General features: G+C 46.8%; 1 protein-coding gene across 7 annotated transcripts in view; it reads right to left on the reverse strand.

Annotated features, from left to right (window-relative positions):
- Positions 1–27,585, reverse strand: part of PDE1C (phosphodiesterase 1C) — a 523,080-nt gene that overhangs the window by 423,803 nt on the left and 71,692 nt on the right. For all 7 annotated transcript variants that reach the window (XM_059171502.1, XM_059171503.1, XM_059171511.1 and 4 more), the window contains exon 2: positions 7,214–7,264. In XM_059171502.1, coding sequence (XP_059027485.1) covers positions 7,214–7,264 — 51 coding nt within the window. The remainder of the gene's footprint in view (positions 1–7,213; positions 7,265–27,585) is intronic.

Here is a 27,585-nt window from a genome sequence, read left to right on the forward strand (position 1 = left end):
CGCTGGAACCAGAAACTTCATCCTAACTTTTTTCAAAGGAGCATACATTGAGAGAGGAAAAGAGGAGGTGCTTGGCATGCAGTACTCAACCTATGTCTCCCTTGCCCTCCCTGAGGGTACAAAATACACAAAAAATTTCTATTCAGATTTTCAAATTGTGTAAGCTTGTACACATGTAGGAAGGAGTAAATATTTGTTACTATCTCAACAAGCTGGACTATAATTCCCACGAAGGAAAAAGAAATTAGTCTGCATGTAGGAAAAAAAAAAAAGTCAAGACTCCTGGTGGCTCAGATGGTTAAACATCTGCCTTCAGCTCAGGTCCTGATCTCAGGGTCCTGGGATGGAGCCCCACATCAGGCTCTCTGCTCAGTGGAGAACCTGCTTTTCCCTCTCCCTCTGCCTGCCACTCTGCCTACTTGTGCTCTCTATCTCCCTGTCAGATAAATAAATAAAATCTTAAATAATAATAAGAATAAGTCAAAAGGAGTAGAGGTGTGGTGCTGAGGGCAGAGGGGTCAGCAGATACCAATACAACTAATGTGATGATCAAGCTGCTGTGTGTGAGAGCTGGAGGAGTTTCTCTCAGTTCCCAGGAGGGAAATGGAAATACAGGGCAAAAAGTGGAGGAGGGTAGGCACAGAAGGACTGAGGGGCGGCAGACCAGCAGCTACATGGGCAAAGTGGTCTTTAAGGAAACTACTGGTGGTGAGGTGGATGAATGGATGAAAGGGCTGTGAGAACAGAACTGTGAATTCAAGTTGTCTTCACACAACTGGATATTGTCATCTCTCCTGTGGATTTCTCATCTCCGCTCACGTTCTGCTTTGACCAACAGCCTTTGGTTACTCCAAAAGAAGAAAAGGGGCTTTGTTTCCCATCAGAGCCTATCTCAGAGCAGGTAAGAAGACAGCCAGAGGCGAGTAGAAGGAAACAAAAGAGGTAGGGAATCAGGGCAAGGAGAATATTAGGCCATCCCCAGTATTCACAGAAAACACCGAGGAGCGCTCTGAACTCCCAAAGGGCACACAGGAGCAGTCTGAGCCTATTTCCCTGGATCTCAATGGACCAAGAGCTTCTAGCTGACCCCTGGGTTACATATCACCCACAAGCTCCTAGAAGTTACTTATAGTATCACCATATAGTCCACCAGATGAACCAACGGCTAACATATTGGGGACCAAGTACCATAATGGATACATTCAAAGACCCAATCCCATACATTCAAAAAGAGAAAATCAAAGTGAGTCTCAGTTCCCTAAATACACATACATATTCCAGGCCTTCATTATGACCGTGACCTTCAATCCCTTCCAGGCCAAACTGAGTTTTCCCCACTAGATGAGTTCTTGTGGAGAGCTCATGACCCCCTGACAGGGATGCCATGAAGAGGATTTAAATTTTACATGGGTGGTGAGCTTTGGACTGGATCAGCTGTAAGCTCTAGTCTAACTTGAAAGTGTTCAAATGTCAGATAATGGGTTGGTATGTCTGTTGTCATAAATACAAACAGATTTGTTTGGCTGATAACAACTGGATTTGATGAAAGGGAAAGAGACAAGGAGTACAACAGAATGTGGAACCCACTGCAGTCAGGCAGATGTATCTTGGCTGAACAAAACTTGGGGAGTTAACTGTCTGCGGTTCTGAAACACCAATAGGTCATGACAAAAACGGGAGTTTGAGGATGACGGCTCAGGTGATTCGAGGTGGAAGCAAGAGGCAAGAGGAGGGGCAGCCAACCTGCTCTTACAGTGATGTTGCTGTGAGGGGGGGAAAGGCCAAGAGTAGGCAGGAGAAGGCCTCAGGAAGAGAAAAGAGAATTAGATTCAAGAGAGGATGCGGAGAGTGCCAGGTCTAAGGGTCGAGTAGGGGTATCTTTAGACTCTTCCCGTAATCCCCCTCAGGCCTCCCCCACAATCCCTCCCCATAAAAATAAAATAATAAAACACTATTCTTGGGGTGCCTGGGTGGCTCAGTGGGTTAAAGCCTCTGCCTTCAGCTCAGGTCATGGTCTCAGGGTCCTGGGATTGAGCCCTGCATCGGGCTCTCTGCTCAGCAGGGAGCCTGCCTTCCCCCTCTTTCTCTCTGCCTGCCTCTCTGCCTACTTGTGATCTCTGTCTGTCAAATAAATAAATAAAATCTTTTTTTTTAATTGAAAAAATAAAAATAAAACACTATTCTTTGATGAGAGTAATTAACATTTGCTCTGTCATGTGAATATATCACTACAAGTGGTTATAGAAAAATGCTAATTATATTACTCCATGATCTATAAACAAAAACACGGTGCTGCTCTGTGCCCTGGCTTCTGCCTCTACCCCCTCATCACCATCACAGCTGAAGTGGTGGTTTAGAAACTGGCGTACATTAGAATCACCAATAGCGTTTGCTGGGGCCCACCCCGAGTTTCTGCTTCAGCAGACCCGGTAAGGAGTCCAAGTACTTGTCTTTCTCACAAGTTGCAAGGACCCCACTTTGAGGACAACTGACCTAGATTGCTACCCCTATGTCCCTCGTGCATAGAAATTCTAGAGCTTCCACTGTTGAAGATAAAGTTCCAGTTTCTGCTGGAACAAGTGGGAAATGAAGATGTACAGTCATTAAATGCTGCTGGGGTGAGACCTAGAAATAGTTAGGGCTGTTGAAGACAAATGAGAAAATCTCCAGATCTAGTTCCTGCCCTATCCTGGGTCCTTTAAATGGCTCTGACTCATCCACAGCCCCTGCTCCCCAAACTACTGAGCACCCAGCCACCAGCCACAGCCCACTGCCTCCGGCATCTCTCAGCCCTTCCTCCCACCCACTTTCTCTTCTCCTTGTTCTCATCACCATGGTTCTATAACCCATCCAACTCCAACTCAAGCTTCTAATGCTTACAACGACCCTCCTCGTTGTGACAAGCAATTTCAGAAAGTTCTCCGGCCAGACTCTATCTAGCACTCTGTCGGATACGATTCTGAGTTTGCCCTGGGGTTCCACAATGGGTATCATCCTGTACTAGGTGCTGGTTCCTCTCTATCCCAACCCCAAAGCTCATCCTCAATGTACACCCCGATCTGCCCCGGCCCATTCTCTACCCAGGGAAAGGGATCATTCACCCTGATTACACACCCAATACAAAAACAGCAAGTGACCTTCCTTTTGCTTTAACATCCATCTCCCCAGACTACTCCAGCTCTTCAATAGGATGATCTGTTTTCAACACTACCTGGCTTTTTACCTCCAAAAGCAGAAGTCAAATGGGGCTCCACTGCCTTACTACTTTTGATTCCACTATTTTCTCTTCAATCACAGCTCACCTCAGGGGAGAAAGCAAAGAAGGAAAATCTCCACAGTGCAGCTGCCCAGCTACACAAGCTTTGAGGCCAGACCTCCCGCTGCACAGGCTCTTTCAAAGCCCTGGCTGCCTCCCTCAAAGTCCGGGACACTGGATGCCTGCCTCCTTCAAGGCTCCTTGCACACCAAATTCTGGGCTTCTGCTGCCACACTGTGGCCACATCTGAGCACTGCATGCAGCCTTTAGTCCCTGAAAAGTTGTATTGCCTTTATTATTTTTTTTTAAATAAGTTATCTTCTCTCCCTATTAACTTCCGCTCCCTCCCTAAATCTCAGCGAATACTTGTCTCCTCCAAGAGGACTCCCTTGAATCCACTCCCACTCCAGATAGGATGAGGTCTCCCCATATGGCTCACGTAGCTCCTGGTACCAATCTCTAGGGTTTCCCTCCACATGCTATATTGGAACCATTTAATTCTGCATCGTCTTATCAGACTATGGGCTCTCTGAAGACAAACTCACTCCTGTGTGTGTCTCTAGGGCTTGCCATAGACAAGTCCTCAATAAATATATGTGAAAAGAAGGAGGGAGGGACGGGGCGCCTGGGTGGCTCAGTGGGTTAAGCCGCTGCCTTTGGCTCAGGTCATGATCTCAGAGTCCTGGGATCGAGTCCCGCATTGGGCTCTCTGCTCAGCAGGGAGCCTGCTTCCCTTTCTCTCTCTCTGCCTGCCTCTCCATCTACTTGTGATCTCTCTCTGTCAAATAAATAAATAAAATCTTTTAAAAAAAGAAGGAGGGAGGGATAGAGGGTGCAAGTCAACAGGAGGAGGGAGGGGGGACAGGAAGGGTGGGAATATACAGTGACAATCTCCCGTACTTACCGAGCACTGAGTGTGCAGACATTGTGCTTCGTATTATTTATCCCGGGCTATCAGGGCAACATCTGCCTCAGCAGCCCCAGTGTCAGCCAGTGACTGACTGGTCCACGAGGGGCCTCCAGGTAGCCGTGTCAGCCACTTAGAGATACGGATTCCAAGAAGAAACCCCAGCGTGGGCTGTGTTGCAGAAGAGACCAAATGAGGCCTACAAGGCTGGTAGACCAGCTGGCCAGAGCAGGATCAGAAACCAGGGCTCAGAAAAGCTAGATGTTTTCATGATTCCTACCCTCTACTTCCCTTGGTTCTCCTTTAGGATTTCTTAATAGAATCAACACAGCTCATCTCTTGCAATGTAGGGAAGCCAAGAAGAGTATATTGATTCAAGCACGGGCAAAATCTATACAGAAATGAGCCGCATATTCCAGGGCCATCGGAATCAGGATGTGAGAGCCCCACTCCCCAGGGAAATGAAAACCTTGGGATGACTTGGGAGGCCCCAGGGCCAGCTCTTCCTTCCAGCCGGGAGCTCTCTTCTGCAGACCACCCCTCCCCCACCTCAGGAGGTCCAGCTTTCACAGCATTTCCAGCCTGTGTTCTTGTTTCCCACTCCCATTGGGCTGACATCCATGCTGGGCAGTGCATACCACAGGATTTGACGCGTGTGTTAGCGGCTGCCAACACTGGAGAAGGTCACAGTATTCATCTTCAAACCTCCAAAGAGAAGTCTGTCATCCAAATCCTTCCAATCTCCCCAAACTGAACATTTCATTCCCATCACACTACAGCATCAAGGTTACTTTCAATGCAGTTAAGCGAAGTGTCAGTCAGGCAATACTACATTAAGAATTATTTTTTCCCGCACGAGGTCCGAGGTTCAATCCCCAGTTCCTCCACCAAAAAAAAAGAAAAATATATATTTTTTTCTTCCTAAAGGCCACCTAATTTTCTTCCTCTATTATCTGCTATAAAAGATTTAGGAACTAATGATACCATCTGATCCCCCCCACCCCCAGAACATGGCACAGTCCAAAAGTGTTTTTCTTTTCTTTCTTTTTTTTTTTTTTTTTTTTTGGTTCCAGAAATAGCCCAATTTGACTGGTTTGCCACTAATTACTTTTTGCCTATATATTTTGCTTCTCTCATGTCCTCACTTATCTTCTATGAATAAGCTTTCAAGTGACATATCATCCCTCCAACCCAGACAAAAAATTCAGAAGTGGTGGAAGCTATTTACAAGCAAAGTCAACCTCTTCTGTCTGGAAAGGGACCAGCTGCTCCAGCTGTCATTCTGGCTTCACAGTGGTAGGACCCTGGTCCATCCCCTTCCTACGGGTCATAGTGAGCATCAAAACACCAGGCAGGAGCACCTGGGCAGCTCATCGGTTACGTCTCTGCCTTCTGCTCAGGTCATGATCTCTGAGTCCTGGGATCAAGTTCCCTGCTCTGCTAGGAGTCTGCTGCTCCCTCTGCCCTTCCCGACTCCCTGCTTGTGCTCTCTGCTCTCTCTCTCAAATAAATAAATAAAATCTTTAAAAAAAAAAAAAAAAAAGAATCATTAAAAAAAAAAAGCTCCAGGCACCCTCACAGAGGTGGGAGTACCACAAGGCAGGCAGAGTGATTGGATTACAATTTCGGCTTATTAATTTGCCTGACTACTGCTCGGGAGATAAGGAAAGGGACTAAAAGCATATTCATCATTCTTGTTGAGTTGTGGGATGAGATACTTATTTTGGGAAGTAAGGTTCCAGGTAGGAGGGCAGTGAGAAATGAATGTTTTATTTCACAGCTTCTAAAATGTGAGCACTTAATGCTCTCGCATTACCATGTATTATTACAGCTCTATAAAAACCATTTCTAGGAATCAGTCTCAAAAGTTTTGAAGCCTCCCCAGCAGAGCTGAAAGGCAGAATTTAGAAGAAGGCCCTGTCGATAGAGAAATGATACTTTTAGTTCTAGGCATTGAGGCTTACTCTGGTGGTATCCACACTCACGACTTGATCTACTTTATGCAAACTACGCAGTGATGGGGAATTTGTGTGCCATGACTTCAAAAGTAGGTAACCTTTTTATAAAGGAGAGAAGATGGGTATGAATTTTCTGGTTTCCAGATGGGAAAACCGAGACCCGGAAATTTTCACCCGAGCCGTGAAATTACTTGAAGCAAAAGCCAGCAAGTACTGATGGTGCTGGGAAGAAAAATCCATCCATTTCGATGGAGAGCCCCACCAGTTCTCTGCTCCAGGCCTTGGGGGGCACCCCCACCCAGCCCCACTCAACCTCTGGTATTTCGGTTCCCTTGTTGGGATCTGGGTTTTCATTCCAGGGACAGCATTAATGGGCTGTGTGATTTGCTGATCACACTAGCACAGAAAACACTGCGAAGCGTTTGACTCTCCCATTATGATCAAGACCTGGAGACAGAAGGGTCGATAGAAATTGATGGGGAGCTCCAAGACCCTTATGGGATCCCAAGGAAAACCATTCAATCTATCTGAGCTTCCAAAATGTCACTTAAAGGAGGGAAACCCTGCGGAGGCAGCCCCTAAATCACTTTGGGTGGTGATGACGGTTTCACACATGTGTGGACCTTGATGACTAGGAGCATTTCACATACTCTTCCTCTCTCTATCCTCATAAAAAGCCCACCTCCGCTACAGGGATTCCCAATGGGCAGTTCTCCAACTAAAACGTGCACAGAAATCACCTAGGGGTTTGTTCCATTCAAATTCTGATTCCTTGGGCCTGGGGCTCTGCATTTCTAAAACTCCCCAGGCGTGCTAGTTCTGTGGCTCCCAGGACCCCACTTGAAATAGCAAAACACTAGAGCACAGTTTGATAAACCACACACAGTTCTAAGGATTGAAAAGGCAAGAGCAATGAATAGCTCACCCGTGGTGGAGCTCAAATGAAATATTAACCCGCTGAAGATATTTTTTATATGACTCTTTTATTGACAGTGTTCTACTGACACCTGGAAGGATTACAGCGGTAGAGCGTGCAGGTTAAAAAAGGCCTCTGAAGGAGCCCAGGAAAGGAGTGAAACAAGATCTACTCACGGGAGAAGCGGGCGAGGGGTCTGGTGGTCTTGTCTCCAGCTTCATTTGCAACTGGAGAAACAACAAAAAAGCAGACAATGCAATTAGAACAAGGCACACGGTCCACAGAATACGCCCAACTTACAGCTAACCCTCTGGATGATTTGACATTAAACTATGTTTGAGGATCTTTGTAAGACAATAAAAGCAACTTCACTTCTCTCTTTCTCTTATTTCTGGGATTGCTCTCAATGTCTACATGAGGATAAATGTCTTAATCATTTTGATGAGTGCATTTGAATAAAGCTGGAGAGGACCTAAACAATAACTCTTGTATCACAGTTTACTATGCCTCGAGGTGGTAACTGACTTGCACCTATGTGGTAAGAGGCAAGAATGCCTGAGTTCCAAGCCGGTTTGAGCTTCCTTAACTTATTAGACTGTCTTGAAATACATAAATGTAACCACCCCATAAATCCAATCTGCTCGCATAGGAGGGCAAAGCCAAGACAGGATTTCAGAAGGTAACAACAAGATTAGTTTTTATTAGGAAGGCTGTTTATATTTAGATGCTCCCAAACAGAGAAGTTTAAAAGGGGCGAGGGGAGTGGAATTGTTCAGAGAACTGCTCTAGAAAAACCTTACCCTTAGAGCTTCTCAGCAAGGCATTTCACCCTCCTCTGAAATGTCTCTATATAATTTATCATGTGGATAGTCATCATGAAAATCCCCTATTTATGAACACCACCTTTGTGATTAAAAACAGAGATCGATCATCAAGTAGAAACACAAGTTACACTCACATTAAATATCACTTTAATGCTCATTAGAATTACAGCTTGGTTGTTTTATATACTCATAGTAAACAGGCACAGATACTTGTGGTCAAGTTGAACAGAGCACCCAAAGCAATTAACTGGAAAAACCTGTTCATTTTAGCTTAAAAACAAAAACAAAAACCCACTCACTAGGTGGCAGAATAGAAGGGATTGCTGTAATCATGAATGCATGCAAAGCTGCAGTAGCCACACAAAAGAAATAACCGCTTTGTAAACACTACATCAATGTGCAAAGAATGGAAGGAGTAAAAAAAAAAAAAAAAAAAAAGAATCCTTTCACCCTCTCACAAAGGTAAAGATTTCACAATGCACTACCTGTGGACAAATTTTAAAAGTGAATGGATCCAACCTGGGTCTACTTTTCTGTCATTTGCATAGCCCATTGTCTGTGCTGGCTTTGTAGATTACCAACAAGACATTACACAAAACGACCAACAGGGGGAGATGACATGGCAGCCTGCTCCCACTACCTCCCCGCATTTCAAAAAGAGGGCTAGAGAGGGAGGGAGAAGAAAGTCCTAGTAAGGTATAGAGATGAGTTTCCCTGGCCTTGAGTTCAAATGGTTTCCTCTTTAAACACCAAAGAACGCTAAGGAAAGAAAACAGAGCAAGGGTTTTTTCCCCAAAAATATTTGCTGCAGAAATTGATGAGCTGCTTTTAAAGTAGGAAAACAAAGACCACTGCCATTGCTGAAAACACTAGGATCCACTAAAATGTTCAGCTTGGAGAATGAGCATTTACCCTGTGGGAAGGAAGGGGACACCGTGACATATGACAATTGCAGTCACAATTTCACATGCAGCAAGGACTGTTTCCTCATGCAAGAGCTTTTTCTCCTCTACTCACCACCCCATACAAGGATGGGAATCGCTGACCCAGATCCAAATCCCACCAGGAGAGGCAGGAATCCAGATCTAGGCCAGTGAAGTATCAAGAGGGTTGTCTCTACTCAGAAAGAAACATGCCAGTGGTATTATTTTCCTAAACGCAGACCCAGTGCCACATTCCCTTACTCCAAGGTCTCCAGTGATGTCCCAACACTTACAAGACCTAATCCACTTAATGTGACCTGGTATGCAACACCTGGTCCCATCCAGTTTTCTCAGCTCATTCTACTTGCCAGAAAATCCACATGCTCTAAACGCAATTCCCAAACCCTACACACACTCTCTCCTCCTCACTCTTGTTCGTTTTGCTCCCTCCTCTCCCCAGGGCCTCACCTGCCAACTTCTACTCATCCTTTAAGATTCAAGTGGAGTCATTTATTTCTGAAAAGCTTCCCTGACTCTCACCACAACTTCTCCATCCCATTGAACTCTGTCCATACACTTAACTCCCTTCCCAGACCACTGGTTCTCAAACTTCAGCAAGGAGTCAGAACCATCAGGAAGGTATGATTTAAAAAAAAAAAAAAAAAAAAAAAGACTGCAGCATTTGCTCAAATGTAAATTCTGATTCTGTAAATCTGGGGTGGGGCCTGAGAATGTGCATTTCTGACAAGTTTCCAGTTGATACTGAGGAGCTGGCCTGGGGACCATATCTTGAGAATAGCTCCTCTCAACTACAAGGTACCCCACCCAAGACAAGGAGCATAACTGTTCATCTTTGCATTTCCAGTCTTTTGAACACTGAGCAAGTGCCACGTAGAATAACACATAGGTCAATATTTTTAGAACTAAATCAAGTAGACTAAGTCCATACCACTGCCCCAGATGGCTTAGTAGACCAAGAACCTAAGACTGGCTCCTAGAGGACTCTAAAAAGTCCCAGGTGTGTTGTTTGGCCCCACAGTGTTTTTAAACAATTAGTAGTCTACATTTAAAAAGCAAGAGATTTCAGGGGCACCAGGGTGGCTCAGTCAGTTAAGCATCCAACTCTATATTTTAGCTCAGGTCATGATCTCGGGGCATGAGATTGAGCCCCACTTCAGGCTCTGTGCTGGGCATGGACCCTACTTAAGTTTCTCTCTCCCTCTGCCCCTACACCCCCCTCCCCCCAAAAAAGGCAAGCCATCAGATTTCAAATAAAAACTGAGCTTGTTGTCTTTTCTCAAAAACTAAATAGCTATCCAGTCCAAAGCCCAGCAATGGATCACTGCCGAGACGTCCCCTCCAGGTGGTTCTGCCTCCTGCATGTTCAGGAGGCAACTCTGTTGACTGGCACTGGACAATGTTCTCTATTCTGGCATGGTCCACAAAGCAAATAAAAACAAAAACTGTTTAAAAGCCTAAATAATGAGGGGCGCCTGGGTGGCTCAGTTGCTTAAGCAGCTGCTTTCAGCTCAGGTCATGTTCTCAGAATCCTGGGATCGAGCCCCACATCGGGCTCCCTGCTCAGTGGAGAGCCTTCTTCTCCCTCTTCCTCTGCCTGCTGCTCTGCCAACTTGTACTCTCTATCTCTGTGTCAAATAAATAAAACCTTAAAAAAGGAAAAAAGACTAAATAATGAAACTAAAACTCAATAGAGACCAACACTACAAAAAGTGGTGTGGCCAAGCTTGCTGAGCCCTCTGTGCCCAGCCCACTGACTGCTCAGACACATCCAGGCTTCTCGACCAACACAGGAGCCCTAGACCTCTGCTATTTGCCCTTGATTTTATATATATATATATTTGTGTATATTTATATATACAGCAAGTCTTTTTTTTTTTTTTTTTTGACAGAGAGAGATCACAAGTAGGTGGAGAGAAGGGGAAGCAGGCTCCCTGCTGAGCAGAGAGCCTGATGCAAGCCTTGATCCCAGGACCCTGAGATCATGACCTGAGCCGAAAGCAGAGACTTAACCCATTGAGCCCCAGGTGCCCCTCTACAGCAAGTCTTAATATCAAAGTAGATGTTCCATTCATCAGACCCTATTAGAGCTTGCATTTGGCAAAATCTCATAAAAGTGATTATGAGGATTTAAGGAAAGTTATCCATATCATACTGTTGGGCAAAACACCCTGACCTGTATATATCATTGATTCCATTGACATTGAATTGTAGGTCTAGGCTGCATGTCTCTACAGGCAAAGAGAAACGAGTGGAAAGATGTGTACAAAATGTATTAATAGTTATTTCTTCTGTATGCTGACACTTGGGGAGATTTTTAACCTATTTTATACTTTTCTGCACAAACCTAATAGTTTATGATAGTTGTGTACCATGTTTATAATCAGAAAAATGTTTTATTAAAGGGACAGAAAACAATTAACTATTATTTGGTATACATTAACATTTTAGATACTGTATGTGTATGTCTATTTATTCATACAAATTATTTTTTAGATTCAGTTTCCAGAGCAGTCTTGGATCACAATATCCAGGGGACTTTCCATCTCTAGTCCAAGAGGACTTCCTCTAAGATTCAAGAGACAAGTCTCCCACTCTCCTCTACAAGAAGTTCCACACTTTCTAGGTCAGGGATTTGCAGCCCTGGCCACACATGAGAATTTCCCAGGGAACGTCTTAAAATCCTGATGCCTAGGCCATACCCTGGCCCAATGAAACAGAGCCTTGAAGATGGGACCCAAGCTTCATACCTGTTAAGGGGCCCCCTGATCCCCCTGAGCAGCTGAGAGGCACTGATACTGTAACTTCACACATCGTTACCAAAGCAACATTCGGGAAGGAAGATGTGGCTCAAATTCCTTCAAAAATAATCACCCCTACTCAGTTCTTCTTTTCAGGATGTTTTTGTTTTGTCATCCAAAGCCTGAACAGAGATATGCCTCTGCATTAAGAAAAAAATCAACTGTTCAGACTGCAAACATAATTGTGGGAACCTATTAGTGAGCAACTCTTCACATTGAGAAGGGTTTCTTATAAAATGATTTAGGGGCGCCTGAGTGGCTCAGTGGGTTAAGCCTCTGCTTTCGGCTCAAGTTATGATCTCAGGGTCCTGGGATTGAGCCCCACATCAGGCTCCCTGCTCAGCAGGGAGTCTGTTTCTCTCTCTCTGCCTGCTGCTCTGCCTACTTGTGATCTCTCTCTCTGCCATATAAATTTTAAAAATCTTTAAAAAATAAAAAAATAAAAAAAGATTACCTCCAACTTCCACCGGTATCCTGAGCACCAACTATAAGCCCAGCACTAGGCAAAGCTCTGGGGGGACTACCATAGTAGATTTCACTCCAGCTTGACATACAAATAAGTTAGAGGGGAAAGGGATCCCTCTCAGTCTGGGTCTATCTACCATGAGCTTGAGAACTGACTTAAAAATGATAATGATGATGATGATGATACAGATTCCTTGGTCCCAACCCAGAAACCCTGAATCAGAATTCCTCCAAATGGGGACAGGAGTCTGGGTTTTAATCAATTTCCTCAGAAGCTACACTCCTATGAGAAAAGCAGCACTGTAAATGAAGTACACTCTTGGTATGTCTGTTCTAGTGCACACTCCCCGCACCCCCCCAAAAAAACAAAATGGCCAGAAGCAAATCTGAAAGGAAGGGCTTGCCATGGCAACTGTTGAGAGAGAGGCAGGAGAGACAGGAAGTTAACTCAGAACAATGCACACCCCAGCCCCTGACCATGAGGGCGCACTGATGTCCCAGCTCAGCTGCGAACAATCCAGGCCATCAGAACAGGAGGGAGGGTGGTCCAAACAGTTGTGGTGGTGGCCTGGGCAGGTGCACACTGCTTTGTAACCAAAAGTAGCCTCAAAAACACCACCACCCTTGTTTTGGAAGCTCTGGCACCTGGGTGAGTATAAACGCAGCTGGGGTACCGGGTGCGACAGCCAAAGCACGGTTAGCAAGCAAGCCGGGAACAGAGTCTGGCTTCCTGAAAGGAAATCTGCCCAGTGCGTGGCCTGTCTGCTGCTTTGCCACAGTCTCTGAGGCCAGCCCAGGAACCTCTCGAGAGGAGGTGCTTTGGGAAGCCTGGTGGGTCAGAAAGCCAGGCACAAGGGACTCCCAGAGAAGAGAGCCTTAGAAGGAGGTTCTAGACATCTTCCTAAGTTACTACAAAAGATGAAGCTCAGAACTGCTCACATTGCCTTCAGCTTGCAAAAACCCAAGCAACGGCAAGGAAAACTGGCTCAATGCTGGGGAGCAAGAGACTTGGTCCAAGATCATCACATTTGCTTAGTTGTCCCCTTCTAAGTAAGGCCTTCCATGACCACATGACTAAGATCACAACTCCCAACTCCCCCTCTTGCCCTGCACCCATTCCCCTTCCCTAGTCTACTCCTCCCCGCAGCACTGTTGCCTTCTCATGTGCTCTGTACCTTCCTTCATCGGGCATTTTGCCTTCCTCCTGCCTCTACAATGGATTCTCCGGACCAGCGCCAGGGAAGAAGGCCATGATCGTGATCCCATAGTCATAGTGATGTGAGCCAAACTCAGAGCATGGATTCTCCACACACCCCCCCCCCCCAATGCCTAAATGCCTGGCACACAATATTTATCATACGAGCTGACGACCAACCTTCTACCAACCTACCTCCCGGAGCACAATGGGTGCCAAGAATTGGAAGACGTGGAGGAAGAAGGTGAAAGGACGCTAGCACACAGGGAGCACTTCCACGGGCTCCATGGGCTCAGAAATATTGCGCAATATTTATCAAGCCCTGACCGAACTGCAGGTACCAGGGAAGGCTGTGAACAACCAGTCCCGGCCCCTGCCTTCACACCGAGACTGCCGTTCCCACGTGAAACGCACTCAGGCCACTGGAATTCAGAAAGGTCAGGTAACTTTTCTAAGAACCCGCAGTTGTGTGGCCGAACTCCAATTCAAAGCCAGGTGTACCTGGCTCCAAAGTCCATGTTCTTTCCGTTTAGCTTCTCTGCTTTCCAAGAGGGGCAGGCACACTGGAGCCATGCTCCGGAGAGGGCTGCACCTGGAGAAATGTCTTACTGAGGCCTGCCCCTCTCCCTCAAGCCCCTAGCCCACCCCGAGAGTCACCTACTGGCCTCCAGAGACTGGAGGAGGTCACCTGCCCGGGACCTCCTACCTGGCACAAGCCCAGAGACCGTCAGTAGAGAGAGGTCCTTCTGCGAGGCGCGTGCGGGCGCCAGGACTCACAGCAATGGCATCCAGAAGAGGGAGATGCCAGACACAAAGGAAGGACCTTCACTGCCTTATTCTTGTAAGAGCCCCAGCTACCAGCTGACTCCCCAACCCTCTTATATCCTCCCCGGGGAGAAAATGGGGACAAGGGAATAGGAACAAGAATCAAATTCATGTTGGCATGAGAAGCACTACAGCTCACAAATACAGCCCCAGGAGGCCTGTTCTCTTTAACGGGGGAAGCAACTGACATTCCAAGGGGTCAAGTGACTTGTCCAAGATCAGGCCAGAGCCAAGGAGCGGAGTCGGAAACAAACCCGTGTCTCCTGCTCCGAGCCCAGCATTCTCAGGAAAAGGGATGTAGTCAGTCTCTTTAACTCCCAAATGGGGGTGTGTTTGAGGGGGAAGTAAAGGGTCTGGCTTCCTTCTCCTCCCTGATGGGTTTGGTAAAGATCAATGCCTGACAACCCCAGGATCCATTTTAAGCACAAAAATGTAAAAGTGCTGTGTTAAGGAGGCTTCTGAAGCCCAGTCTGACGCATGATCAAAGCCCGCAGTAGGTGGGCCGGGGGAGGGGAAGGGCAGACAGGTACATGGGAAAGTCCGTCAGCTTACATGGCACATCAAAGAATAGGGCCACAACATGCCTAATTCACAAAGACAACTGAGCTAAACATTTATTTAAAATACATTATTGGGGTTGCTTAAAATGAGAAATGCTAGCTGTGTAATAACTAAGGACCAGATGAAGTTCTGCTCATTCATTACCTAATTTTATCTTCACAGCAACTCTCTGAGGTTATTGCTACTATTTTCCCATTTTCCAGATGTGGAAACTGAGTCTTTGAGAACTTAAGTAAATTGCCTGGGATGAAACTAGTGAGTGGCAGATCTGGAAACTGAATCCAGTGCTTCGTTACTCCAGAGCCAGTGCTCCTGACCCCTGTGCTGCCTGTCACATCTCAGCATCCGAGTGTTACCACTGTTTGCTGAGCCCGACTACCACCCCATCCTGGTAGGAGAGGTCCTTGTCTCCTGCCCACTTAGGCTCAAGTTAGGAGCTCACAGAGGAATGGCCCCTACTCTCCTGTTTCTTACACAGAACAGAGCTCTGCAATCCAGCTGGAATTGGTGCCCAAATGACATAAAAGACATCACCACCCCTCAGCCTGTTCCCCCCCCCTCCCCTTCTATATTCAGAGATGCTCAGCATCGCCTCATTATACCTTCCGGGCCAATTTGGCTGTCAAATCGACTTTGAATCAAGCTCTTGCAGAAAAGAAAATAAAACCAATTTGTAGTGATGACTCATCAGGGCTGATAATTTGAGAGTGGCAGGGATGGTGCACCTTCCAGGCCTTTCTCTCCTAGGGTAACGGGCAAATCCTTACAGAGGGCAAGGCTTGCTTGCCAGAGGGCAGAACGGCTCACTGGTTCACTCAGCCTGGCATGCAGTGAAACACAGACAGAAGGAAAATTATACAAGCCTTTGCCAATCTGAGAAGACTGCTTGGGAAACATTTTTCCTTTACTTTCTTTTTTTTTTTTTAATTTGGAGGAATTTGGGTCATATGGGAAGACTCATGAAATGAATTTCTTTTTTCCCTGGCCCTGATTTTATACATTTGTTTATTTACCTATATCCTACCTTGTTCCACAAATTATATTTTATTTCTATTTTGCTGTAGGCACCAGGCACTGTTCATGGAACAAAACAGGCTATTAAGAAAAAGTGAAATTTATTTATTTCAGTCACTTCCTTGCTTCCTTTTCCTGATCCCTCTTTCCAAGATGTTGGGTTTCAAACTGACTTTTCACAGCTTCCTGTGACTTAGATCAAACAACTGATTAACCTCTGTTGAGTCCCCCCTGAATCCCCCATTCCCTGTTGCTATGCTGGAGGCAAGGATGGACATTACTGGCCCATGGGTGGCCAGGAGTCCAGCTGAGACCCAAAGGTTGGGCATGGAGTTTCCTGACACGGATTACTGGAATTGTTACAAAATAAATGTATCACGGTGCTGGTATTTCTGTGGAAACCACCTGGTCAAGGTACTGGACCCTAACCTCACAGAGCCTGAGGCCAAGTTGGGGAAACATAATATTAATACAGGACCTGATCCAAATTCTGCCAAATGCTAAATGAAAGGTCCTTGTTCACAGAAGAACAAGAATCAGAACTGAATGAGATTAAAACCCAATATCAGGCTGTCTGTCCAAAGTGTTCACTAACTAGAGCTCACTCCAGACAAGGCAAAGAAAGGTATAGAGAAGAAGAGCAGGGACACGAAAATGTCTTACACCGCCACACCATGCCAGGCGCTGGTAGGAACTCTACGTCCATAATTTTCATTAATGTTCATACGAGCCCATGAGGTGAGTATTATTATCCCTATGTTTAGATGAGGGGACTGGAGCTTAGGAAAGGTAAGTAACTTGTCCATATCAGGGCTAGTAAATGGGAAAGCTGGGCTTGAAGCTGAGTTCTGTGAGCCACTCTGCTCTTTCCTCTGTAGTTACCAAAGCTGGAATGCATGTTAAAAGGCGTCCTATTCAACGCCGCATGTCCTGCTTGGATCCCCTACAATATCCCAGACAAGAGGATGGCAAGCTGATGCCTGAATCACCCCTAGGGATGGGAGTACAGCCCCTCTGGAGATCAGCTCCTTCACCTCTAACCCGCTGTACAATCTTAGAGAGCTCTTCGTTATGATGAAATATTCGGTGACAACTGTCTTGACCTCAGCCACTTAAGTCCTCTCATCCCCAGACTGACACACCCAGTCCCCCCTCATTTGACAAAAATAACTGGAGGCCTTCACCAACAAAAGTCAAGTCACTTAAATCATTGCCAAAAGAAGAGAATATATGTGTGTGTCTTTTTTTTTTTTTTTAAGATTTTATTTATTTGAAAAAGAAGGAGCACGAGCAGGGCAGAAGGGCAGAGGGAGAGGGACAAGCATTCTCTCTGCTGAACAGGGAGCCCAATGCAGGGCTCAATTCCAGGACCCTGGGATCATGACCTGTGTCGAAGGCAGAGACTTAACCAACTGAGCCACCCAGGTGCCCCTATACGCGTTCTTTTAAGTAAGCCTCAGCCACCCATTGCTGGAACAACATTCACCTTCACAGTGACCTTCAGGCTAAGCCAGATGCCCATCTTCTCAGGAGACAAAGGGCACCTGGGAACCATCTCCTGGACTATATAATCAGGAGCTGTCCAAGACTGAGTATTTTCCAGAAGGCCGCTGTCTGAAGCACCTCACCTCAGACTTTACTGTGCATAAAAATCACTTGAGGATCTTATCAAAATGCAGATTAAAAAGAAGTGGGGCCTGAGACTCTGCATTTCAAAAAGCTCCCAGGTGATGCCGATGGTGTGGGTCCCGGGACCGCACTCTGAATAGGAAGGTGTTAAAGCGCAACCCACTTGGAAAAGGAACAGTCAAGCACACCTTCTAAGAGAAAGCGCCGGTACGGTTTTGAAAACATACACTACAGAATCTAACGTCCAATTCCCTTGGTTTCTTTCAGCAGTTTTGTGAGAAAAAACTGTTCACAGCGTGACTTTGAAACCTACTGAAGGACCAGACGCTGAGTGTATGCATGTGAGAAGGGGGTCCAAGCAGAGAGGGAGACGGAAGCTCAGACCCCTCCATGGGCCTGACAAAGAACAGAGCTGAACCAGAAAACCGCTCCCCACCCCGAGCAGGCCGCCAGCAGGGTGCAAAGCCCAAAATGAGCCAAGAGGTCCCCAGTTCCCAGGTAAGAAGTCCACGTCCAGGCGGCACTCGCTGGAGCTGCTCCGTTATCGTGCATGGTCCTTGCAGGACCCTGAGCCCCGAAGGGCTGGCGTGCACACTCAGCTCCCGAGCTTGGCTCAGGCACGCACTGCCGGCACTGTTCTGTCCAGCAGCATAGATCATCATGCTGTTACTGACCAGCTGCAGGCTGAGCCGATCAAAGGCATTGAACAAATAAAACTAGGCACACGTCACTATACCCTTGGACAGGAACTCAGATGCCCACTGAGCTGAGCTCCCCAGAGTGGAGCCCGTATCTGCCAGGCAATTTCCCTCCAGCCTCGCGCAGGGCCTGCTGCACACAGAGCGGCTGAGTGAAGGGCTGGAGAAAGAGCGCAGGAAGCCAGGTCCGGCCATGAAGCCACAGAGGACCTGGGACAGAGACTGGCAGGCTGCCAGGACCTCTCCTCCTCTGCAGACACCAAAAAGCCCCACTTCCAACCCGTAAAAGGCTCTTGGCTTGGCAATTTATCTTCTTGACTGGATGGAAGTTTGGGAACCCTTTGGGGTAGGGAGAGTCACAAATTGGAGGCCGGTGTACTGAGTTTGGCAAGCAAGTGTTCAAAAGTAAAAGGTCTAAATTCCCTTGGGAACAGCTGGCCACCGTGGCATGAATCCCAGCCGCTCACACCAGCCGGGCTGCGTCCCAACTGCCTACCTGAGACCCGCGCATTAGGACTCTCAGACGGCACATGGCCAAAGAGGACTGTGTTTCTTCCAGAAATCTTGCTTTTCCTAGGCTTTCTCAGCTCGGTAAATGCCACCACCACCCCTCGACCCTCCTTTTTCCACCATAGGTGATCAGGACAAAAATGTGTGAAGTTATATAATTTCCGTTCCTTCCATCATACGCATAGCCCTTCTGCCAATAAGGCCTATAGCGCTTACCTCTAAAATATCTCCTAACTCCTACCACTCCTTCCAGCCCCTCTCCTAAAACTGGGGCCCAAGCACCCAGGGTCCTTTGTTTAGATGACCCCGGCATCACCCCAGGCTCTCCTGTTCTACTCTCGCCCCTTCTCCGTCTGCCACCAGTCCCTCAGACTGCACGGCTTCCCTGCTTACTTCCCTCCAGCACTCCTCACTGTGTTCAAATCACTGCCTACACATCCTTCCCTGATCTAACCTCATGTCCTCTCATCCGCTACTTGACCACGTTGCGTAGCCTCCTTTCTCCCTCCCAAAGCCACCAAAGCTACTCCCACGTCAGTGTCTTCTCACTTGCTCCTCCTGCTTGGAATGCTGTGCTATACCAGTAACAAGGATTCTAATAGCATTGGCTCCCCTTCCAGGACCTTCCATGCCCAGAGGCCAGTCTAAACATTTTACAGGTGTTAACTCATGTGGTTCTCTTCACGACCCTAAGGGGTAGTGCTGTTGTTATCTCCACTTAACAGAAGAGGTACCTGAGGCACAGGGAAGTTAGGTGACCTCCCTAAGGCCACATAGCTTGTAAGTGGCAGAACCAGATTCGTTACTGTGCAGTCTAGTTCCCGGGCCTTGCTCTGGGCTACCTCATACCCTGCCTCTTACAGATCATGTCCTTTGCACAGCAGCCCCTCACCTTTCAGGTCTCCACCCCAATGGCGGGGCCCCAGAACCTTCTCAGACCCTCACCCTCTCTCAAGCACCTGTCGGCATCTAGAATTAAAAACACTTCTCCATCACAGACACAAGAGGGTATAAGCTCCCGGAAGGAAGCTTCTAGCACCTTTATGTTCTGTACCCCCCGAACTCAGAATTGTGCCTGGCCCAAAGCCTCCTCAGCAATAATGAACGAGCCCACTGCCTGGCTTGTTACTGGCTGGCCTCTGAAGGCCTCTGAGTTTTCAATCCTCCATCTTGTCGTATCTTGTGTATTATCTGTAGTCTCCCCACGGCCTGCTCCACAGGACAGAGTCCAACCCCGGGTGCCAAGGTCCCACACACTGTGGCCCCAGCCCCCTGCTCTGGCCTCAGACCCCACCATTTCCCACATCCTGAGTTCTCTACCTGGGGTCCCCCTCTGGATGCTTTTCTACCCCAGGCCTTTATTCATGCCCTCCCTCGACTTTCACGTCCAGCTCCCCTTTCTCCAACTAACGGATGCCCATTCACGCATCACGAGCCAAATGCAACTGCCCCGAAAGAACAAGTGGCTCTGTGATCCAGCTCCTGTCCTCCTGACACCAGCTTCCTGTCATGACAGGTGGAGAGACTGCAGGCTTTCCAGTCAGACGGACCTGTTCTGGAACGCTGGCCCCTCTGCTGTGTTCCCAAACCTCTCCAAGTCATTTTCCTCACATGCACTTTTAAGTCACAGCACTTACCTCTCAAGGTTGTCCAGGTGAAAGCTGAAATGTGGGAAACACTCAGCACCACCTGAACCCACAGTCAGGGTGAGACGCCCAACGAAAGGCAAATGATGGGGTCAGTGTTATTTCTTTAAGGCCTAGCTTTCCAACAATATGTGTGTTCTATGAAAGTAGGGATGCACTCTTAATCCTCTTCCTATCTTCACAGCTAAGTGCACACACGACACAGGAATCTCAATAACCATCTTCTGCAGAAATGCAGGAATGGTATCTTGGGATTCTGGTTGCAGATAACTCTGGGATCACAGGAGGTCAAAACCTTGCTCTGGTCCTTTCGTTTTAGTACTAATAAGGAAAAAACCGAGAGATGGACAAAAACTGTGCATACAGGATCTTATGTTAGAACTGACTTAGAAAAGGAAGCGAGGAAGACCCAGTTGTGGTCTCTGGGAGGAGGTAGCAGAGGACAAGCTGGAGATGAAGAGCACTCCCAGGGAGCTGGCCGTTGTGCTCAGCTCTATTAATCAAGAAAAAAAACTATTAAACCATACTACAGTCTACTGGTGAATGAGCAAGAGATGAGGCATTAAGGGCAAACCAATCATTACTTGTTTTCAGAGAAGGCGGCTGCTCAGCATGTCACGGCCGCCTGGCTGGATGAAACTTCCACAGCATCCCCACTAAGAGGACATACTGCAGTAAGGGGAGGAAAGGTGGCCGCTGTGCCTCTAGAACACACATTACAAACCTTCAAGGGACAAGCCTGATGTGTTTTCCTCTGTGTCTCCCTTTGTAGTTTCTACAGAATTCCTTTTTTTTTTTTTTTTAATTTAAATTCCATTTGGTTAACATATACTGGATTATTAGTTTCAGGGGTAGAATTGAGTGATTCATCCGTTACATATAACACCCAGTGTTCATGACATCAAGTGCCCTCCTTAATGCCCGTCACCCCATCCCCCACCCACCGCTCTTCCAGCAGCCCTCAGTTTGTTCCCTATACAATTCCCTCTTACTCTTCCCAGCACACACACTGAGCTCACATCCCCCGACTGCCTGCTGGACTGTGGCAGTTTTCACCTTTTTCCGCATAGGGTTTTTCTGCTAATGAGCTTGGAGTCTAGTTAAGGATTGGAATGAACACTGTGACAGAAAAGTCCAGGGCACTCTCAAGAAAGAGAAAGGTTGTAGGGGTGTATATTTTAGATTAGGGGAGCAGAGTAGAGCTCTCTAACAAAATTAAATATAAGCTTGTGGTGAGATTTGAAAAAAATACACTGCCTTAGCCTCTCCCCACTCCTCAGCTAGCCTCTGCACAGCCCTGCAAAAGGGAACCTAGAAAGAAAGGACAAAGGGAATGGGAGCAGCCAATGGCAACAGTTGTGTCTACTCGTTTTGGGAAGGGTGTTAGCAAAGCTGTGTCATGAGAGTCATTTTCATAGGACTGCAGACCTGGTGGCCACTGTGGTTTATCACGGTAGAGACAAAGATATGGATTCAGGATTCCAGGACTCGATGTGAATGCCAGCCTCTCTCTGCCTGGTCCTGACTCCCTAAGCAGCTCTAAGGGCCAGAGCTGCTTCTAGAAAACAGCTTTAAAGGCAGGATACATGTCCTGCGTTCCTCACGTTGTTTTAAGAAAGGACTAAATGAGCTACCTCATAAGAAAACACTCTGTAGGTGCAACCACTCTGGAAAACAGCATGGAGGTTCCTCAAAAAGTTGAAAATAGAGCTACCCTACGACCCAGCAATTGCACTACTGGGTATTTACCCTAAAGATACAAATGTAGTGATCCGAAGAGTCACGTGCACCCGAATGTTTACAGCAGCAATGTCCACAATAGCCAAACTATGGAAAGAACCTAGATATCCATCAATAGACGAATGTATAAAGAAGATGTGGTGTGTGTGTGTGTATATATATATATATACATATATATATATGTATATATATATATATATATATATACACATATATATATATGTATATATATATATATACATATATATATATGTATATATATATATATATATATATAAAATGAAATACTATGCAGCCATCAAAAGAAATGAAATCTTGTCATTTGCGATGACGTGGATGGAACTAGAGGGTATTACGCTTAGCTAAATAAATGGATCAGAGAAAGACAATTATCAAACGATCTCCCTAATATGAGGAAGTGGAGATGCAACATGGAGTGTTTGGGGGGTAGGAAAAGAATAAATGAAACAAGATGGGATCGGGAAGGAGAGAAACCATAAGAGACTCTTAATCTCACAAAACAAACTGGGGTTGCAGGCAGGGGAGGGTGTTGGCGTTATGGACATTGGGGAAGGTATATGCTATGAAGTGTATAAACCTGGAGATTCACAGACCTGTACCCCTGGGGCTAATAATACATTATATGCTAATAAAAAATTAAAAATTAAAAATTTTTTAAAAAAAGAAAAAGAAAACACTCTGTAAACTATAAAGGGATGAGGCTTTCAACATAATTTCTGTTCCCACTATGAAATTTTATATTTCAACTAATACAGAGAATTCTAATGTTTTACTCCCCTGGACAAACATTGTGACCCCTTTATTTATCTCTCCATGTGCCATTAACTGAATGTTTGTGTCTCCCAAAAATTCATACACTGAAGCCCTAACATAGAGGTGGGGTCTTTGGGAGGTGAATGGGTCATGAGGGCAGAGCCCCCATGATGGGATTAGTGACCTTATAAGAAGAGGAAAAGAAATCACACCCTCTTTCTTGGCTATGGAGGATACAACAAGAAGGCAGTTGTCTACTAATCAGGAACTGGGCCCTTCCCAAGAACTGGACCCACTGGTGCCTTGATCGTGGACTCCCAGCCAAGTGCAATTCTCCAGAACTGTGAGAAATAAATGCTTATTGTTTAAACCCCACCAGTCTATGGCTTTTTTGTTATAGAAACCTAAGCAGACTAAAAGAGTTTGTATTTTTTTAAGATTTATTTATTTATTTTTAAAAACAGAGAGCATGAGTGGGGGAAGGAATAGAGAGAGAGAGAGAGAATTTCAAGCAGATTCCCTGCTAAGCATAGAGCCCTAATGTGGGGCTTGATCCCAGGACCTTGAGATCATGACCTGAGCAGAAGCCAAGAGTCAGATTCTTAACCCACTGAGCCACCCAGGTGCCCCCCAGAGTCCATATTTAAAATAAGTAGACATGATCAGTACAATAAAGGTTAGAAATGCAGCCAGGTGAGAAGATGAAGGGGGCCTGATGATGAAGGGGACTGAGAAGATGAAGGGTACACCTTGAGACATGATGGTCAGGTAGGGCCTCTGATGAGGAGGAAATCTGAGCAGGCACCCACAGGAGGTGGGGATGTCCAGAGAGAAGCACAGCAGGCAGCAGATGCAAAGGCCCTGCGGTGCAATGTGATGGCCAGAATGCACATTGCCGCGCCCAGCACATAATAAGCACACAACAAGCAGGAGCTCTGTGATAATGACTATGCTTCTCACTGCTGCCAAAACAGCCAGTTTCCATTGATAAGTGAGCTGAAGAAGCCAAGGAAACCCAATGCACCACAGCAGACGCTACTTAGGCCCCATCGGATCCTAGCCTCCAAGTCAGAATTCAACTCTGGGGGCTCTTTCCATGCTGCTCTTGAAAACAGCCACAAGGGGGCAGAGGCCATTAAAGAGTAGTACCTGCTCTACTACCTGCGGCAGATTCACTCTATTTCGTCTTCAGTTGGATCCTACCTCTTCCACACTTGCCCTCTCCCCGGCCCCAAACACAGCCTCTGAGGAGAAGAGGTCTCTGCAGGCGTCAGATCGTGCAGTCACTCAGCTCAAACGCGCTGAACCCCTAGTGTGTGTTCAGCTCGGGGCCAGGCACTGGGGACACGGAGCTGCATCAAGGTGACATCTTTGCTCCTGAGGAGCTCACTATTTGCTGGGGAGCTAGGGATGGAGAAAAAAAACTGAAGTGGACCCCAATGCAAAGTGCCCCAGAAACACAGAGGGGAGGACATTCTCAGAGACAACCACCTTCCATCCCTGCCCCGGGCTACATGAGCCCTGCGTCATATGTTCTCATTGAACTCCGTTCCTTTCCTTCTTTTCTTTTACAGTATTTATGAAAACTGTGATGGAATCATGATTTGGGAAATGAATATCTATCTTCCTAGTTAGACTGTGGGTCCCATGAGGCAGGGACCTTGTCTGTTCTGTTCACAGCCACCTAACAAGGGCTGGCATGTGTCTGGGGCACAGAAGGACACCATAAATAAATGAATGCGGCTGAACACCAAAACACTTCATTCTGTTGTGGAAACACACGATCAGCCTCCAAGATGGTTCCCCTGAGCCTTGCCTCCTCATGCTCACACCCTTGTGTGTTCTCGTCCCACAGTGCGTTAGGACAGACCACACGATGAACAGATTACTGTAAATGGGTGCTCTGTGACTTCCAAGTATTGGCCATAAAACATCGCTACTCACACCTTGCTTTGTCATGGATCCCTTGCTCTGGGAGAGCTAGCCAGCCAAACCATGAGGATCCTCAGGCAGCCCTGTGGAGAGCGCCCTCACCGTGGAGAACTGAGGCCTCCCGCCAAAAGCCAATATCGACTGGCCAGTCATGTGAGCGAGCCACAGGGAAGCAGGTCCTCCAGCCCCAGTGAAGGCTTCAGGGGCCTATAATCCCAGCTGAGGTCTTGAATGTGGCCTCATAAGAGACTATGGGCCAAAACCCACCAAGCTAAGCTGCTCTCTTCCTCTTCTTAGGACACTAATCCAATCATGGGGTCTACACTCTCATGACCTAATTACCTCCCAAAGACAAACTTCCAAATACCATCACTTCGGGCTTCAGCATATGAATTTTGGGAGGACAAAAGTGGCAGTCCCCAAATTCAAAGCAGGAGGAGTTAACACCAGAGCTGGCACTCTTCCCAACACCTCTGTTAGGAGAAATCCATGACCCCTCAACCAGGCGCCACAGCGGCCTTCATCCCAGGTCCCGACTCAGTGGGTGAACCAGTGCTTCTGCCCTGCCTGCCAGGTGGAACAGGAGGAGGCATGAACAGCCTCTGTCTCTCCATCTCCAGGGCTACCCTCGGCCAGGGGAAATTCCTCATGATCTGTGCCATTCTTCCTTTCTGGCCTCGGCTCTCTTGAGCCTCCCCACTGCCTCGCAACAGTGACGCTACTCTGTGCCTAGGTGATCACCCTGCCACTGGGGGCCCCCCTTCCCTCCTGCAGGGCAAACAGAGGTGGCATCCCAAGGCATCCTGGAATGAACACCCAAGACAGCACAGAATCTGAGGCAAACTGACAGGATGTGATTCCAAGCTCCAAACCCACTTTGGAAACACTAGGCTGCTCTTTCGGAAGGGGGAGGTACCTTGGGCCCTGAAGCCCACATCTCAGGAAGACTGTTCCTGGAAAAATAAAAAGGAAATTTATACTTCCAGGGCAACCACTCTGTATGAGCTATGGGCATTTTACACATATGTCTATCCTCACCATCATCCTGTAAGATAGGCATCACTATCCTCTTTTTTCAGATGAGTAAACAGAGGTCCAAAGAGGTTAAATAAATTGCCCTAGGACACAGACAACAGCTGTGTATACCTGGACAGGATGTGCACTGCATAATTCCAGGGAGCGGAAAAAAGTGACTTCAGAAGGGGTATAGTTTTCCAACTCATACAAAGGCATATATGGTTCTACTAGATAACTACCAACCTCCTGGTCAGTAGTGGTTAGATCTTGCATCTACCTGACTCCAAAACCCTTGCTCTTTCCACCAGACCTCTACCTTCCTTGGGATAGCTTCAAGCATTTCCATATCAAGTTCTTCACAGTTCAACAGGCAAAGATGGTGCCACAGACCATCCCTGCTGGAAAAGAAGTTGGTAATCAATAACCTACCTCAAGAACTTCCCTCTGTATTGGAAGAATACAAGGCCCAGAGAGGAGAAGTGAACTCCCCAAGCTTATACAGCTGGGTGTAGCATAGCTGGGGCTTGCAACCGTGTAGCTGAAGGTAGGTCTGGCCCCACTGGAAAGCCGTTCTAAGAACAACCATAGAGAATCAGAGCTATATTATCTAAGCTAGTCATCTCAACTCTTTTTTCAATCAGTATCACATTTTTGGTTCTAGGTGGAGGCAGAGAGTGACGGATCTCAAGGAAGTGTCCCTCACCAGACAATTTTCTGAAGCCCAAGCTTAAAAGAGGGTTGGAAGGAAGTAAGAACTGAAAGGGCCAGAGCTCAGAAGCTTCTCCAGAATAAGCATGAAGTGCATTCCTCTGCAGGCCTTCAGGTCCTGGGAGGGAAAGTGTTGCTAAGTGGAAGCTTCTAGGTGCTCCCTAGTGGCCCTCCAGGCAGTTGGCAACCACCTTGAAGGGAGAGCTCAGATTCTGCACAGGCCTCACTGGGAGCCCATGAACACCACGGCGAAGGCCCCTAGGCAGCAACCCAGTTCTGCCCAGGCTCCAGCCAGGGTGACAGAAGGAGTCAAGGGAGAAAGAACACAAGGAGGAAATCCGAGCACTCAATTTGCTGTTCTGTGGAAGATGCCAATTAAAGTGTTTCACCCTTTGGGGCTGCTGTTCGGCCCTGCTCCTGTTGGGCTGCCTCATGAATGGTCCTTTCTTACCACCTCCCACCCCGACAAGGCCTCCCATTTCCCTTTCCAGACAATGGAGCCCAATTTAAGCTCAAAGGCATGATAGCCTTAAAGACCTCTAGAGTCACAGAGATCCCCACTTTGATACCAGAGTTCAGGGACAGGATGACTGCCTAAAATCACTTAGCTGGTCTGTCCTGGCTTAACCACATTCATGAGAAGACATTTTAAATATCCCTGAAAATGCTCCTTCTCACCTTATGTGAACCTGGTCCACACACTTTGCTACACGAGTCCCTGAGACTTCTCCCATACACAGCTGGTTCAGAACCACACAGGAGGAGGACCCAAGACTCCAGGCTCCCAGGTTCCACAACCTGTGCAGCCCAGGAAAGAACAGACTACTGAATTACCTGCAAACTGATACTGGGAGCTGTCACACAACATCTGTACAAGGGCTCTAATGACCGCTAACAGATGTCTCTGCACAGCTATCTTCTAGTTTGACCTCTTCCTTCACACTTAGAGTCCAATTTTTGTAAAGTAAAAACCAACCTACCATTTCACAAGAGCTAAGTAAATCTTAAAGCTGGTGGGGGGAATATTTATTTAAAAGAGGAAGAAAATATGGGAAAATAGAATATTTCCATAATGTTACTAACACGAACATGGACATGGGTGAAATAATAGTAAATAAACACCAGACCCAAACCAGTTAGCAAACTAAAAGCAAAAATGGCCTTTTTATTATAAAGCTTAAATGAATTATGCTTATCAAAGAACTGTAAGAATAATACCAGAGAATCTAATCATCTCATAATCTCCCTCTTTTAGAATATTAGGAGAT

Source organism: Mustela lutreola, chromosome 4 (genome assembly GCF_030435805.1).
Source record: "Mustela lutreola isolate mMusLut2 chromosome 4, mMusLut2.pri, whole genome shotgun sequence".
In the NCBI taxonomy this organism is placed as follows: domain Eukaryota; kingdom Metazoa; phylum Chordata; class Mammalia; order Carnivora; family Mustelidae; genus Mustela; species Mustela lutreola.